The sequence below is a fragment of the Chiroxiphia lanceolata genome, chromosome 6, assembly GCF_009829145.1.
Source record: "Chiroxiphia lanceolata isolate bChiLan1 chromosome 6, bChiLan1.pri, whole genome shotgun sequence".
Classification (NCBI taxonomy): domain Eukaryota; kingdom Metazoa; phylum Chordata; class Aves; order Passeriformes; family Pipridae; genus Chiroxiphia; species Chiroxiphia lanceolata.
Window position 1 is genome coordinate 34,714,330 of NC_045642.1, and position 18,723 is coordinate 34,733,052.

The 18,723-nt window shown below is 35.0% G+C and overlaps 1 protein-coding gene across 1 annotated transcript in view; it reads left to right on the plus strand.

Moving 5' to 3' along the window:
* The window catches only part of DPH6 (diphthamine biosynthesis 6), a 198,708-nt gene that overhangs the window by 120,344 nt on the left and 59,641 nt on the right, over positions 1-18,723 (plus strand). Inside the window, 1 exon segment of the mRNA XM_032691281.1 lies at positions 11,559-11,801. Within this exon segment, the coding sequence (XP_032547172.1) occupies positions 11,559-11,801 (243 nt within the window).

Consider the following 18,723-nt stretch of genomic DNA (forward strand, 5'->3'; position numbering starts at 1 on the left):
CATTATTCTTTTATGCCCTTCTTCATTCCCCATTAGTTCCCTTCCTGATTCTGGTGCAGCTATTTTTTTAAGAATCAGACTAGCTATTAGAAGCTCAAAACATACATCACAGAAATAGTTCATTTCTCTTTCGTTTGAGCATTTAATTATTCACTATCAGCATGTGATATTTTTTTCCACAAAAACATGTAATTGGTTTTTTTGTTGGAGAGCTATAAGAGTTAACTCCTTCAGGTCTGAATAGCAGGAACCCTGAGTTTTAGAGTCAAATGCTATGAACAGTTATATTGCCAAGTGCAAACTCTGAAATCACACACTGAAAGATGCTGTGTGTTAACTATACATCACTGGACTTCATAAAAAATAATTCTTGCTGGTTGAATTTAGGCCAAACTTTTTTTAACAACAAAGAACAGTCTTTTCACAAAACCTTAAAACGTTACTTAAAACTGGTAGATGAACAGCCAAGTTGTGCAACTTCAATCTTTTATGTCATATAAATAAAATTTAAAATTTACATAAGACAGTTTCCATCATTGGAAATTTTGGCATTTTTGCATACTTTTCAGATACTAGGCACTGTTTAGCTGATAATTAGAAGCTCTTTCTGTTGGGCTGAATGTGCAAAATATTAGACATTTGTATTGTCACACAAGGTCATGTTTTTAGTGATGCACCTATAATTTTCCTAAGCTCAAAAAGCAATATTAAATACTTAAAATGTTCTCAGTTCAATTTGTACACTTTGATACAGCCTTTGTTTTTGAAGAATTACTCTATTGGTTATTTGCAAAATTTAAATTGAAGTTCAAAGATTTTCTGATAGTAATATTATCAATATTGTTTCTAATTCATCATTTCTGTGCTTAAGTTTTAACCATTATACTTCAAAGAGAACTTCTTGATCTCATCTCACATTCACATTAGGTTTATGTAATCATTTTTATTTTATTTGCAAAAATGTGGTAAAAACTACCGCCTCCGCGTGATTTTCATTTTGTCATCTTGTTGAAGATATTCAACAAGAATATTGCACAAAAACTGTATTCGTACAGAATCATTGGTCTGAATGTTCTGCCGTGTAAGACTTAAGTATCTCTCAGAATGCTAAGTGCTTAGTATTGGAAAAAGCTAGAAGATAACAATGACCATCTCATAGCAGTTTGGAATACGTGTAATTTCAGTAGGCATTTCTTTTTGGATGATGTTAGACTATCAAGATATAAATCCTAATCAGGAATGTATCAATTTTGATTTAATATTCATTGTAAAGCTTTTGCACATCATAACTAGTGCTTTTGGTCATAGAGTAGGATCTTTCCATCCTATATCATCCAAGACTATGAGTTTATTTAAACAAATTAGAACAGTTTCAATAGAAGATACTGAAAGATGTGCTCCTGGAGTGCCCACTGTCACCACAGTATTGTCATTATCTGGCAAAAGGAAAATACAAAAGAAGAGATTTGAACATGGATCTCAGCAATATTGCAGCTGAAAACCTAATCACTGTATTATTCTTTGCTGCATTCTACCCCTTCCTTCCTCTTACTCACTCTCTTTTAGTTTCAACGCTTTGTTTTCTACCCATTTTTAAATCAGAGGACTTGACTCTGAAATTAGTTTTTGCTAGCCAAAATATCTACTTTTATTAATAATGCAAACAAAAGGGCCAAGCACATGGTAAATTTGCAAGCACTGGTTCTTGACCTTGCTTTGTGATGTAAGACGGATAGAAAGATGATTGCAGCTTGAATGGCCGAACATGAGATACATATTGTATTAGTAATTCATTAGTTACTGATATACTGTCAATATAATGCAATTTCCAGTTCCCAACTTTTATCCTTTTAAACCATTTAGAAAATTCCATGAAAATAAGTATTATAAGAGAACAGCAAGCTGAACATACAAAAAACCCAGGAAAAAAAGACACAAAAAACACCAGAAAAAATTAGAGAATGTATAACGCAAGATTGCAAGATTGTAACTCCATACCCAAATGAATATGTATTGCAGTACAGAATATTATTATAATACAGTTATAGTCCAGTTGTAACACAGAATTTAAATAAATTTTTTTACAGAAATTTAATTTTTAAATGCTACAAGTTACCACTTAGTCAATAAGTAACTTCTTGTCATGAAGTGCTGCTGATTTAAGTCGATATCTGCCCACTGAAAGCTACATGGTAAAAATGCCTCGTTGCATGTTTAGGAATTTAATGATATTTTATATAAGGATATTTTCCACACTGCAATTCTGATAAAAGGTCAATATTTATGCATGCAACAAATAGAAGTTGTGAAAATGTGTGTGGATCAGTGTATATAGTGAATTTCTGAGATTGTTGTTGCGTTTCTGTAATTTCCATAAATTTTTAAATTTTAGGATAGGTAATAGCATTCATGTAACAAAGACATACATTTTGTTTCCTGGATTGCACTTCATGAACATTGTAATTCAGATTACATGAGAATGTATAATGCATTATCACTATCAAATTACAAATTCTTCAAATTTGTAGATCAGGTCATATCTTACTGCTCAGAACACAGAATTTTAACTATGAATTCTTGCTGTACTGCTGGATTTAGTGGGACTTTGCAACTGATACTATGGAGTCCCTAATACCCAAACTCATTTCTTTGTCAAGTTTTGTTTAATTGATGATGCAGAAAAGGTAATATGACATTAGTTTGGCCAAGAATATTAAGTATATTTGTACATGTTTGTTGAAAGTTTCAGATTTTATGAGTATAATCAGAACCTGACTTGAAAATTTGCCTTGGAAGATGTATCTCTAGATAACAATATTCTGCTGTGTAAGGAAGTATTATCACTGACATATGAATAAATAGACAAAGGATATACAGTGTAAACACTCTATCATGTAGGTTATATATTATATGCATTAGTATTATGTATATTGTACAGGTATATCTAGTTGCACGAATAAGTTTCCTTTCATTTCCACTGGGAAATGGTGGATATACCTGTTATGAATTGGACTTCTCCAGTAAATAATCTTTGTCATATATTAAGGTGTTTTAAAGTTGATTATTGTTTAGGTAGTCACAGATATAAGTAAAATCTGTGTGAGACTAGGTATACATAGAGGATGGGTAAAAAAACCCCAAAAAAACCAACAAACCAACCAACAAAACAAAAACCAACCAAACAAAAAACCACAGACACAAAAAAAAAACAACCAAAAAACACAAACAATTAAACAAAACAAAACAAAAAAAAACCCCACCACACTATGTGGCTAGAATCAGAACTATTACTTTTAGCTTAGTAGTATTGTAGTTACAGACAACTTGTTTTCAGTTACCTGCTTCTTCATTTTATGCAACTGCTTCTTTCCTGTCTCCCACTTATCACAAATGAGCATCTTAAGGTAGCCAATGACATTCATGAAAAGCATATTTCGAGTAAGAATATTAAGCCAAGTGATGGCTGGGAACAAAATCTCTGTAAGAATAGAATGTCACGGTGTTAATGTGTTTCATACACTGTGAATTACTGTTGTGTGATGAACAGCTTTCACCTTTCAGTACAGAGTATTTTCTCTGCCTAGCTGTCCCTCTTCTGTTTATAATCACATTAAAATATTTGACAGTTGGCATGAATAAGTATTGTAAAGACAGGTAGGAAAGGGAAAAAACCAACTCACTCTTCACAGAATTTTATGACTGCCGTCTTGATTCTCCTTGGATGCTGAATTCCAGAACAGTGGTACAGCTTTGAACAGTAGCACCCTTATTGTTAATAGAAACTTAAATCTGGAAATTTCTACTGTGTCTTCTTGGACTGCTTTATCACTGCAGTGATACTTTAACTGATGATTTAGTTTAGTGTAAGTGGACATTGTCAGTGGAAACTTCAGGTAATGTAGGAAGAATGGTATAAGTATTATGAATTGTAAGTGTAGATAGAGAAAAATGTAGAAATCGAGGAGGAAAGATTGTCATGTGAACATGCTAGCTATGACTTTTTTTTTTTTAATACAGAACTGACAAAGAAACAATGCTGATATATTATAAAGCTGTTGTTATTAGAATAAATTTAGGATAATAGTCATAAATAGTAAAACCACAAATGGACTGTGTGGGAACCCCAAATGAATACTTAGTTAACCTAATGTAAGGTGTCAACATTTTCCACTTAACAGAGGGGGGAAAAGAGAGGTTTTTTGATTTTTACACCTTTACCGTAGCAGATTAAGATACTTGTCGTAATTTGAATGCTGCTATGCTAGGCTGTAAACTGAAAATCAGTGATGATGAAATGTAAAAACTTCTAGAAAAAAGTACTTAAACAGCTCTGAAGAATTACCTGAAACTTTGATGTGATCTGATCTTTTACAGCCTTGCTGGGAAACCATACTTTTTGTAAAGGTTATAATACCAGTTCATGGCATTTTAAAAAATTTTACTCTTTGATTAGACCCGTGTCGTAGAATAGAGTCTGTATCTTCTTTTGTCCTATGCTGAACGTGCCTCTAGTAAAGAGCAGTTATGATTTAATACAAACTGTTAAACAGTTCTTCAGTCAAGTTTTCTCCCTTTTTCTGAATATCTGTACTTCAAAATATTTTTTGCCATATGTTCTGGCATGAGTTTTCATTTTTCCTAAGCTAAGCCTCATTTTCTTATTGCCTGCCTTCATTTCAAACCTATCTGTGTCCGTTTTTATTATTTCTACTGCTGCACATTCCAATTTGTTATCCTCTGCGGGTTTCATTATCATCCTGTTAATCCCTCCTTCCATTGACTTAATGAAGATGTTAAACAAAATCAAGCCTAATACCAATCCCTACGGCACCCCACTTCAGTATATTGGCATTTTCATTACTCTCTCTTTACAGATTATCAGCTTGTTAAAAGCATTTGTGATTAGGAGAGTTAAAAAATCATTTCCAGATATACCTTATCATATATTTTAAGAATCCGTATGAATTATAACCATTATCCTCCCCTATCTATTTATATATAATTCACTAAAAACCACAATCACCTGCAGTGAACATAATATGCATTTTCTAAAAATGGAGCATCCATTGCTCAATAGTTCATGTCCATGTTGAGTCATTTCTGTTACTTTACACTGTTGGATACTAGTGTTTTCCACCTTGTTTGTCTGGACCCTGAAAATGCCTTTAGTTTTCCTAGTAAATATTGATTTGATTAAGTGTCTCATTCTTCATCCCAACCCCAATTGTTAAGGAATAAACTCATCTTATTAGATTTTTTTAATTTGTTTTGTTTGACATCTTTATTTGAAGTGATCCGAATAATAAATGAGGAAGTGTTAATCAATTTGGAGCTTTTACTCCATCTTGTAGATAAGGTATGTTCATAAAGCTGAGTGTTGTGCAATTTTTCACAGTTGGCAGATTTTGCTAATGTGGTTGTGTGAGAACTTGTGATTTTTTTCAAAAGCATGAGAGGAATGGTAGGCTTTGTAAAAGGTGACAGATTAATAGTCATGAAGACTAGAATTCCACTGTCCCAAGGAAGAAATGCATCAAAGATTAATACTCTTGTTATCTTGTTCATTTTAAAGTACGGAGACTGCTCTTTTTCTGTTTAGGAAAAAGCACCCATCAGGACGGGGAGAACAGTTTATCCTCTATGGCAATTAAGTCTTTGAGCTGTGTACTGTAATTTTCCATAAAGGAAAAATATGTACGCTCTGTAGTAGTGCAGGACATTGACCAAAATATGCACATTAACTAAACAATATTTTCACCTCCATTTCATTTGTTTCCTCTCTCTCTATTAAAGATTCCAAGTTGACCAAATCAAGACTCCTGGAGAAGATTTCAGACTATCTGTCTGTCATGCCCACATGGATGTTTTAGATGGGAAACCTTTTTCACCCACTTTATTGGAACCTGCATTTATTTTTGGTTTATGTCTCATACTCCATTGGAATATGAATGACAGTTTTTGGGATGGATGTTTTTTTGAAAATTTCAGTTTCTGAATCCTTCTGAATCTTTGTCTTCTGTAGATCAGAAGCATGTGGGGTTTATTTCTGTCAGTCATAGAGCAGAATAAAATTGATTTGGCATTGATCAAGATTTAAATATAACCAACATATATGCCCAAAATACGTACGCAAATATTACAGTTTTCTGTGATAGGATGTAACAGTTTCTAAAAGATTATTTTCAAGCTGAAACTTTGATCTTACCTTCTCTTAAGCTTTTTGACCTGATCATCCCTCTCAAGTCTGTGCATATAGCATTTTGTTAAACTTCAGGGTACTAGAGATCTTCAGGAATCTATTAAAAGAGATTGCGTGCTGTAAATCCAGCACAGTTAAAAGGTTCAATTTGAATTATTTGATTTTTAGAGGATTGCAGAGGTGTTTACAATTGGGCAGTATAGAGTATGAATAGAAGGTAGTCATTATGTTGATTCAGTATTCATAACAATATTGTGGCTTCTTTATATGCACTGTTGAGTTGTAGTGTTTTTGAAGAATTTTCAGATTTTGTGCTGCTCAGTGTCTGCATGACATGATACTTCTCTTTGGTATAATTTAAATTAGGAAATGCACGAAAGTTTTAGGAGTGTTGATAGCATTATGACACTGTGTGCCATGTCAAGTATGACTTTGTGGCATGATGTATCTTAATTTTGCTAAACGGAAGAGTAAAAAAAAAAAAAACCAAAACTAATTTAGCATCTCTGAAATTGCAGTACTTTATTTCAGTTCTTGGTAAAAAAAATATTTTGTGAATTTTCAACCTGCAAATATGTAAGTTCAAAGAGAAAAAATTAAATCATCCTTTGATAAAATAAACTGTAATAGTGAAGAGCAATTCAAAAAGATGAGTGTTTTGTAGTCTCATAGCTTAGGTGATCAAATACATTTTTGGAACATCCATCCCAAAATGACAATTAGCAAAATGGAGTCACAGCATTTGAAAATTGAATTATAAATCTCTGAAAACTGTGGAAATGTTACAGCTATTTCAGTAAATTAGTAATAATATGCTATTGATTATACTTTTCGACCTAACTAGGAAAAAATATTATTTTATGGAAAGGGAAGTTCTGAAGTTTTGAGTATGATGTGCAAACATTTGACTAAGCTATGTGTGGATTCTTACAAATGTCAATTTTTTTTTTAGTCAAAGTAACTTTTTTTACTACTATTTTTCATTTAGGAATATATCCTTCATCTTTTAGGTACTGGTAACTGCACATTTTTTCTCAAAAGAAAGCCTGTACCAAATTAAACTATGTGTTATCAACTCAATCCTAGAATTTTTAGACTACAAATTTGCTACAGTTCAAGAAAAACGTGTATTATATTGAAGATTGTGGTATATTAGAACCATGTTAGTCAGATACAATTTGTGTTCATAGTATGAACACATACTTTTCAATTACTGTTGTCTAAACGATGCCTTTAAAACCTTATTCATATTAGGCAGTTGAATAAAAGATTTCACATTGCAAAAAGCAATTTTGCTGTCATTATCTAAAATAAGAGGGCCCTAGGAAGAAAGGATTATCATATATTAAATAAAAAGTTCACCACCTTGCAGCTTTAATCCCTTTAGAAAAGATTATTTCTATCTAACTTAATCAGCCAGAGGTCTTTATTGCCTGGAGTATTAATTGATTTAGGTCTTCATTAAGGTCAGAGATACCCGTGGCTGACCAGAGGCAGCCTATTAACGTGTTGTCAGTTCTGCTGCTTTACACTGACTGAACCTAATGGTGGGTCGTGTCACTGTTAGGTCAGGGGGTCGCTGAACCTTTTGTGCACCCTGACCTGTTAAAGGGCAGCAGTCACTCAGTCACCAAACTGCATTCATAGCAAAGATTTGGCTGATTGCATGTTGACTCCATCCTTTCCAAGGAACATGAATTTGTTCATGTGGTGCAACTATTAGCATTCACCTAAATATCTGTGAGTGAATGCTTTTGATCCTTCTGTTAGAAGTTCCCTGACATTTTTATATTATGTCAGTTAATCACTAGCAAGTTTAGTAATACGAGCTGGAAAAGTTTCATAAACTTTCCATAGTTACTCTTATCCTTTAATTAAAAAAAGAAACAACTCAGTGCATATCTGTAGGTATCCTATTACTTCTGTTTCTTTATAGGCAATAATAATAGCAGTGTTCTCTGCTAATTAGCAGCTTAACATAATCCTTATGTTCAGTTAAGTCTGTTTTTCTCATTGTTTCTTTTCCTGATTTATATTTTGTGGGAGATATGTTGTGTCCTTTTGGTAACTTACAATACTGTTAATAACTTTTTCATTCGCAGTTCAAAGTGGCACCAAGTGTTATTCTGACTTTTCCTTTCCATGATACTATAGATGCTTTCATTCTGCTTTCCTAGTAAGTGAAAGCAGCTTTAAAAAAAAAGAAAAAAAAAATTGTTATACTGGCTTCCATCTGTGTTAGTTGTGATCTAGCTCTATATTATCCCTGCAACACAGCTACACTATGAAAAGTAGTAGTAATTCTCAACAAGATAGTAGCTTTCTATGAGAGCATGGATTGCATCCTCTGAGGTTCTGATTGTCCACTGAACTCCCTTCATTATGCTAACTCAGTTGTGCTAACCGAGCAAAACAGATGTTAAATATTATGTTAACTTATTAGGACTCACCTTTCATTTAATTTGCAGTGATACAAATTAAAATAAAAAGGGAAGAAATGTGGAATCAGGTGAGGTCCCCTTTATAACCTGCTTGCTTCTGTGGAGCTATATGGGAAATAAATTGGTACAAGGGACCATCTCAGCAGTATGAAGTTTTGTTTGGGGGTGGGTTTTTTGCTTGTTTATTTGTTTTTGTTTGCCAAGTCTTTAATGAAATTTTAGCATTGGAAATACGTGTATAGTCTGCAGTGAAAATCAAATTACCAGTGAGACATCCACAGTATAAATACAGATCCTTTAAGGATCAATACAGATCTTTTTTATTGTAAGTTTTTTTCTATGCTGAGTTTACTGAATATGCAAGTTCTCTAGACTTGATACACCGTGAATCTATAGCCTGAAAGATCTTCTGTTATCCTCGTAAATGTTCCAAAAAGATAAACTGTTGCAAGGTTCTAGCAGGGTTTTGCAGAACAGTTTCACAACACAAGGACTGACACCATACATTGTGACAGCTCCTCTTGTAAGATTTCAGTGCTGTAAACAAGATAGTATGATGACTTCCCTATTTTAAATGCTTTTTACTCTACTAACAATTTTCTGTATAATACTTCAAACATTCCAGAGATGACCTCTTGAAATCTGCTAAAGTGGTGTTTGTACTGGTTTGCTACTTTGTCCCTGGTGATTATTTATGCTTGCTTTTTCTGACCGAGTCACTGGGAAAGAGAAGAGGGATGTCACTCCTCCTTCCCTTATCCTAAATTATGTCCCACTGAAATACAGTTCCTGCAAATCTGTGGCCGTTTATTGACCCTTTTCCCCTTGTGTGCACCCTTTCATAACATGGTGGCTTGTTAGGACCACTGTTTTTCTATTAATTGCATCTTAAGACACAAACAAGTGTGTTAGCAACAGAGGGATTTTTTCAATTGATTTTTAAAGAACTCTGCAAAATTCCCACTGAATCTGAGCCAAAAGTGGTGCCAATTTTGCTCAAATCCTTCAGAGATTTTCTTATGACCTTGCTTATGACCAGTGGGACTAATTGTATCAGAACTGTCCAGGATACTTTCAGAAAGTGCTATCTTGGTTTGTATTTCAAAACACTGACAGATATTTTATCGTTAATTAGTATTCATATTATGTCTCAAACAATCTGTTCAAGAATAGGGGAAGTGAACTGGTTGAACAGCTCTTCTGTCTACCTAATAATTAACATGGGCGATGCATGGAAAACCAGCAGCTCAACAGGGGAAAAAAAGGAAGAAATACTGCCAATGTGATTTTTTTTCATTAGAAGTATAAACTACCTGCATTGGAGTTTTTGACTAATGCATGAATTTCACTTTGCAGAGGTGAAAATGAATGGTTTGCTTTAAAAACAAACCTGTGCCCCTCTGAATCATATCTTCCTGAATTTGTTTCTCATCTTGTCAGTATGCCACTTGGTAGCTGGCTGGACTCCCTTGTTCAGTGGCATGTATTTTAAAATAGCACTGAAAAAAAAATAAATTGTTCCTATAAATCAAAATATTGCTTGCATATTTTTTTCCAAATTCAGGATTATACATAGCATTATCAAACAATATTTCAGATATTTTAAACAATTTAAATAGTTGATGGGTGTCAGTTGATATGTTATGTTTCCTCTCTACCTCCTCCCCCTCTTCAGCTGCTAATCATAGAGCTTGTATGCCAAATTGTATAAGATACTCTTCCAATAGTTACATGTGTGAGTCTTTTGTGAGACACAGACAGTTATGAGGACAGATTTGGAGTTGCATATGGGTCTGTCACATGGTTTGATTGCCATTGCCTAAGACACAGATTTCTTTTTTAATTATTCGTAATTCTGAGGAATTTTTACATTTGATACAGCAAGTTCTGCAAAATTCTTCCAAAGATTTCTTCCACAGTCCATTTTCCCTCTCTTTAGTCCTAGCAAAATTCTTGCTGTGCTGACTTCAAAACTGCTTACGCCCACCTTACTTCCCACTTCTATACTTAGTTTTCTTTTGATAGTGAATAAAATTTACTGTTTCACTGATTAGGAGAGACACAGACTTCCTAGAGAAGTGCAGCATAAGATGATGAAAAGTTTGATATTTACATTAAGATTTTATAATAAATCTTGGAGATGTCTGAATAGTAAAAATAAATTTTCCTTTGCTGGCTGCTGTTAGAAAAGTAGGTCTTCAGAGTGTTGCTGGGAAGATTTTGGAAAATCAACCCAAAGTAACTGCATTGCAGCTCAACTTAAAATATATATTGATGGCATATCTGGCCACCCATTTATTTCTATTTTCAAAAGGTGACCCATCTCTTTGTTCAAGTAGCATTCTTCTACTTTTATTTTCAATCTGCAATTTCCTTTTACCTTCTGGTGGAATATCATCACTTTTTTTCATACATAGTCTTTTAGGTGTTCTGCAAGTATATTTTTATAATATTTTTAAATTAGTTTACTAAAGGTGTTACCGATATGTACTGATACTTTCTTATACAGTTTTACATAAAACAAAGCTTAAGACATAGATGTTTAAGTAAATAGCATTGAACCAAATATAATGTGCATCGTGACTCAAAAAAAGAAAGCAAGAACCTATTTAACTATGTTGGGGAATCAGTGTGGTCCAGTAGCTGTAAAAGTCCATAATATCAGATGTTATTGTTTTGAGGTGACGCATATATTCATGTATTAACTGTTAGGTTGCAGTTTATTGCAGTGCTGTGTTTCTATATTGTAGTTAAATCCCTTTAAAAATTATATTTAGATTGGCATGTTTGTTCCATTTGTGACAAATGATGGCAAAGAACAGTACTATTGAAAGAAACTACCTTGAAAATAGAAATGTGCCTCCCTTGTCTTCTACAAACTCTTAGAATCTTATTTACTTATTTTTATTCTCTTCTAGGTTGGAGATGTTCTCTACTGTGCTGGACAGATTGCTCTAGTACCTTGTACGATGCAGCTTGTTAGTGGTGGCATACGCACAGAGGCTGTAGTTTCCCTCCGTCACGTTGAGCGAGTTCTTCAAGCTATGAGCCAGAAGACTGCGCTCCACCACGTCATCACAGCCAGCTGCTATGTAACTGACAGCAAGCACATTCCTATTGCTCACTCTCTATGGCAGAAGAAATTAAGAGAATGTAAAAAGGTAGCTGTGATACCCATTTTCTTCTTTCTGGGTTGGTTTTTTTTTCCCTTTAAGTCTTGTAGTAATATCAGAATTTTCTCAGTACATTTCAGAGAGGTTCAAGTAAAGCTGATACAGTATGGTTTGATTGATCTGTTATATTCTGGCTTATAAATGGTTGAGCACAATTGAGAAAGAAAATTGCATAATAGAAAGTTATATTCACCACTAACTTTGTCTTAATTCCCCAAAGCACTGTGTTAAAGGACTCTTAAAGAACAGTCAATTTCTCTAACAAAAATGTGAACAATACCTCATTTGAATTACTTCTACTCATATATTTTTGCATAATAAGAACTGGGCATTTTACTTCAACTTTTTATGAGTGAGGTTTTTTCCCCCACTCTTTCTTACAAGCACTATTGTCATGACAACTGAGATTAACAATTTACTGCTTATTATTGCTTTATATTCAGTTGGACTTTTTAAGACCAGATCAGGACATGCCTGTCTATTGGTTAACCCTAGTTTAACAATTTAATAATTTGCACAGTGATTTATAATGATAGCATAATAATTTTTGTTATTTTTGTGCCACTTTCTTAAATAGCCATGGAACTCCCTGTCAGTATTAAAAGGTAGTGGCCACAAATCTTGTAAAAAAACGTAACTTCTCCACAAATGCATAAAAATGAGAATAGTAACTGCATAATTGCTGTATAATTTAATATAACCTAATTATTATGTTTTCTCAAGGAAACACATGGCTTAGAAGCATAGCATATGTTAATATTGCCATAGAAGAAGGAAAAAGGCACCTGAAACTTTCCTTTTATTTGCCTTTACTTTCGTTCTCTGCACTAGACACTTGTCTTTCTCAGTAAAGATGTAGACTTCACTGATGTTTACACATTCCAACTTGATTTACTAATAAAGGACCCTCTTAAATAGTGTTTAGTACTCCTCCAAGACCAGATTCAGTTTTTTAAGTTCAGTTCTGTTTCTTGCACTGTGACTGGTTAGTAACATGTACCATGACCATTAAGCCTGCCTGCTTTCTGATTCGTAATATGTATGACTGGAGGATAGATTGGTGATGTTTGCCAGTCCTTCGAAACTATTCCTTTTCCCACATAGAAGCTTTTGGGTCCTCCGTAGTTATTATACTTACCAACTACTCTTTATCAAGTCTTTTTTTTCTTCCACTTACTGATATGACTAGGCAGTACTTTCTTTTTTTTTCTTTTTTTTTAACTACATGAAAAACACTGATGAGGTGGTTTACTTTTGTGCTATTACTAGTATCTATTCCATGTAACTTTTTGATTGTTCAAGCCATAGCTTGAATTGTTGCCTACATGTACTCCTGTGAAGAGATAGCTGCCTGACTGTTTCCAGGAGTCTTTAACAAAAACATCCTGCAATCAGGCATCAGGCAATACAGGAGGATGTTCATCAGTCTTATGCTATGCTTATCAGATCATAATTCATTATTGACAGTATCAGAAAGAAAAAAATATATTAGCAGATAGAGTAATGTCTGTCACAACACAATCAAAGCATGCTTTGGAAAAAACTGAATACAAAAGGGAATGAGATGTTATTAGCAGCTGGATGTTCCAGTTTCTCTATAATTTTGCCAATAGGAGGTTCAGACAGAGGAATTGAATTTTTCCTCAGGATACACATGTTTTTTGATTAGTAAGGGTTTGTGTACACAGTATAGCACAGTAAAACACTTCTGTTCCAAGGAATCAGAGAGAGGAATTATCTTGCTCTGAAAATACAGTTGTCCTGTTGATGGAAATAGAAGTTTTCTATTGGAAAATGATAAATTGTACAACAGCTGTATTTCTGCCTCAATGATACCATGGAATCAATGAAAACAGGTATTGTAGTTTTTACTTAGAAGCAGCCTTCTGGATTCTGTAAGATACTGCCTTTCTGTGTGTCTGAAGTCATATCCCTTACCTGTGTGGTTTTATTTATATTTCGGTATCTTGGTGCTACTATAGACAGTTCTGCTGGATACTATGACATGAAATAATGGTCTGTTTTCTTCAAGTAAACTAAATCAGCCAAACCAAAAGTATTTTATTATTCTTGAAGTGCAGTGGCCAAAGGCCTGAACCAGAAGCAACCTACAGATTACTTAATAAGAACAAATGGTGTCTCAGTTGAAATTGTTCCACTTCTCTCACCCATGAAAAAAGGTTTTTTGTTTATGCAAATAAAACAGTTCAACTCAGGGCTCATCTTTATTAAGCTATACATCATAAACCATAGAACTAATTATGTTTTAAAGACAGGGTTTAGACTCTACATTTCTTTTGTTGAATATTCTGTATTTAGTAGCAAAGTGATGGTATATTAAGATTGAGATAATTATATTTTACTTACTGACTAGATCATATGCATCAGAACTGCCAAAGGTGTTTTTCTTTAGAGCACAAAAAATTATTAGTGTTCTGTCATAATAGCGATGCCTGGTAAATATCTTCTACATAAATTATACTGCTCAGCAACTTCAGTTGACTCCTTCAACGTGTTTGGTAGAAGTAGTCTGTAAAACACAAAAGGGATTATATAAATCGTTTAGGACACAAATAAATTGCACCTAACAGCACATAATATAAAGAGGAGTGTGAGAATTGTTCTCTGGATGTGTATATATAGCTCAAAAGGTTTACTTCTAATAGCAGGATGTGGACACAAAGTTGATCAAAGCTTCATTAGCAAATTTGCAGATCACACCAGGTTGCAGGGGGCATATTGATCTGCTGGAAGGAAGGAGAGCTCTTCAGAAGGAGCTGGACAGGCTGGAGAGTTGGGCTGATTCCAATGGGATGAGGTTCAACAAGGTCAAGTGCCAGGTCCTGCACTTTGGCCACAGCAACCCCCTGCAGCACTACAGGCTGGGGACAGAGTGGCTGGAGAGCAGCCAGGCAGAAAGGGACCTGGGAGTTTGGATTGACAGGAAGCTGAACATGAGCCAGCAGTGTGCCCAGGTGGCCAAGAAGGCCAATGACATCCTGGCCTGGATCAGAAACAGTGTGGCAGCAGGACCAGGGAAGTGATTCTTCCCCTGTACTCAGGGCTGGTGAGGCCACACCTGGAGTACTGTGTCCAGTTCTGGGCCCCTCAGTTCAGGAAGGATATTGAGGTGCTGAAGCAGGTCCAGAGAAGAGCAACGAGGCTGGTGAAGGGACTCAAGCACAGGCCCTATGAGGAGAGGCTGAGGGAGCTGGGGTTATTTAGCCTGGAGGAGGCTCAGGGGAGACCTCATCACTCTCTATAACTACCTGAAAGGAGGTTGTAGCCAGGTGGGGGTTGGTCTCTTCTCCCAGGCAACCAGCAGTAAGACAAGAGGGCACTGGCTTAAACTGTGCCAGGGGAGGTTTAGGTTGAATATTAGGAAAAGGTTTTTTACAGAGAGAATAATCAGACATTGGAATGGGCTGCCCAGGGAGGTGGTGGATTCGCTGTCCCTAGAGGTTTTTAAGAAGAGACTGGATGTGGCTCTTAGTGCCATGGTCTAGTAAGCACGGTGGGGTTGGATCAAGGCTTGGACTTGATGATCTCAGAGGTCTTTTCCAACCCGGTCAATTCTATGATTCTATTATTCATTTGAGATAAGGCCACAGGGTAGACACACTTAGCTGAACTTTGGAAGACTTCTTGTCATATTGATGGGGCCATTTGTCTTTTAGGAACTTCTCGAGTTATGAAGAGAAAGATAAATTATATTTAAATAAATTAAAATATTTTTAAAAATTAAATAAATGTATACTTCAGAATACTCAAATTGTTTCCAGAGGAAACATATTATATATTATTAACTAGAGAAGTGGGTCTAGTGAGCATCAAAGATGGGAGGAAACAGTAACTAAGCAATCTGGACCCATTAGCAACTCTAACTTGTTTTAGTCACCCAGCCTCTGGTCTCTTCCTTATTCTAGCATCATTCCTTGCTTCTTACACATCTCCTTTCCACTGCTGTCATCCTGATTTCCCTTACTCCTAATGGCAGCTCAGTTCTGCACTCCCAGCACAATTCCTGCAGTCTCATCCCTACAGTATAACCCCCTGAGCTTCCCTGAGCTCCAGTTACCCACAGTTATCAAGGGTTGTCTCCTTAGAGCTGGAATCCAGCCCGTCTCTCTCTCTTCTTCCTTCATATGTCCCTTTGAGTCTCAGTGTCGTTAGAAAAGCAATTCAGGGTGACAGAGGAAAGAGAAATCTAGTGCAGGGATGTAAGGTTGGAGTAGAAAAATAAGTAGTGGGGAGGAAAGGATAAGAAAACAGCTTCACCAAGGGTTCAGTCAAAACAACACCATCAGAATTACTGGGCTAAAGAAAAGATCTTTGGAGCAACATTTTGAATGTACACGAGAGAGATTTCCTTTGTCAAGACAAAGGAAACTGAGATCTAGAGTGAGGGAGCCAAAGTATGCATTTAATTCTGTAGATGGATAATGCTGCATTTTTGTTATTGGAGAAATTAAAATATAGTTAAGGGAAGTAGTGGTTAAAATCAAAAGAAAAAAACAGACCTGAAAAAATAGCATTAAGACAGTTATACAAGTGAATAATCAAACCCGAAACCTAGGAAGACTTATTGGAATTAGCAAATACTATTGCCAGCCATTGTCAGCTTCCCTCCACCCTGTTTTTAATTTACATCCCTTCCACAATGTCTTGTTCTTGCCAGGCATACTTTATGATATTTTAACACTCTTGAGGAGATACATTTAGGAAGCTTCTCTAGCATACTTGGTCAGAAGTAGTAACAGTAGTGGTAGAACAACTTCTTCCTAAAGCAGTAGTTAGCATTTAGTTGTTTGTTTTGATTTGGTTGTTTGTGGTTTTTTTGTTTGGTTGGTTTTTGTTTGTGTTTTTTTTTTTTTTAAAGAAGAAAAAAACTTATAGCGTTGCTAAACTTTCTGGAAGAAAAACTGACAGTTTTCCAATTAAGTCTCGTCTTGTGTTTTTCTTTACTTCACATCTTTTAATGACAGTGTCATGTAATATGATGATTTTATAAGTGGTTTTGCTAACTCATTCAACAGAGTAATCAATAGAAAAAATAAGCCAGATGGGTTGTAGTCCATTTGTATTGGGTGGGACAGATGGCACTATTGATAGATGGAAATATTCCAAATAATTATTGTATAATGATATAACAGTGACTATGCCTGCAAAATTTTATTAATTTATTTTGTGTGTGCACTTTATTCAGTAGGGGTTGAGTTGTACCATTTAGACAGTACTAACACTGTATTTAGTTGGGAGCCGAGTCCACCCCTATCTTCTTTTTCCTCAACCCGTGGGCTTTCCATGAAGAACCGTACCCTAGTATGTTGTTCAAGTATTTCGAGGGGTGGACTGTACTTCTGCCTGTGCAACAGACTCCCCTAGACCAACTGAGATGCGCAAGATCACAATTACATTTTTTTCTACCTCTGACTACCTACGTTTTTGCTTTCTTTTGTTATCCTCACCAATATAAAGAAGAAACATGCCGTACTGTCTCAAGATTTCAGGCATTCCAGCTTGCTTAACTGCTGTGGTTTATTTTTTTTACATCTTGCTAATCCCCAGCAAGATTTGGTATAACTAGGTCAATAAAATACATAAATTCTGATAAACTGTGTAATAGATATTTGGGTTGTCGCTATTCGATTGTATATTCCATGAAAAAGTACTATGAATTCATTTTTTTCTGTGGTTTAAAAGCACATCAACTTCGTTGCAGAAAAATTTTGAGGCCACTTGCTGCTTTTGAAACACATTTGTTGATAAAAGTGACTAAATGAAAAAAAATTATTTTCAGTTCTTATTTTGATTTGATGAAATATATACAAAACTTGGAGGGAGATCTTCCAGAACTGTCTGAAATCTTATCTCTGATTTCCTTGTTATAAAAAGAAAAAATTATAGGGAAATATTCTAGTACAATTAGTACACATTGTTCTGTTACCAACAGAAAGTTTAGAATTGGCTATATTTGTAAGTGAACCCAAAATATTGGTGAAGGGAGATTTTGAGATGGTGGAAACTATGTATTTGTTAAGCTTAGAAGACAGAGTTGCATGGAAAGATAATATTTAATGTAATTGCAAGATGTATTAGTAGCTCTAAGGCCATTGCCTTATATCTTTTGCCTTAACGAGTCATTTTACACATACTGTTTTTTCTTCAAATGATGATATTATAGATCAATTCCACTCTGAGCTATTTTATTAGAGAGCTGCCAATGTATTTTCCATCCTCATTAATGAAAACTCTACCAGGTGAAATACTTCCCATGACATGAAAAAATATGTCTTTTGACTTTTATAACACAGCTTGTATTTGGACATTACTTGTCTGGTCCTCTCCCTCCAATACATTTCTGAGCAAATGTACTGCAAACTTTAAAAGTTCTGCAGCCCATCTTCTTCTGACAGAAGTTTGCTTTTTTTTTTTGTGGTAAGCTTTTTTATGGTAAGCATTCAGGATGAGTGGCTGTGATCCCATGATTGTTTCAAATCCAGCAAAGAGTGCTACAGTTGACTTTCATTCTGTCAGGAATGCCAGTCAGGTTGTTGACAATATGTGTCTTAATAGCATGTAATGCAGAAGTGATGGAAAAAAGATTCACAGTGTTTCATCTGATATATATTGTGAATGGGTTCCATGTTTATTTCAGCACTTGGGTAACTTGATGCCAAATTTAAAAATCTAAATTTAAACCTTTTGGGCCAGATTTACAAACTGTTTATATGTCAAAAGATGTAAATGATCCTGAACTAGGATTTTTTTAAAATATCTAAGAGCAGTCATCTAGGGCACTGGGCCCATTCTAGGGAGCCCTTACATTGTACCTCCTTTGACACTCCTGTAAATACCATTGATGCTACCCGGTGTCTTTCCACTTTGCCTATGAAATAATGCACAAGTC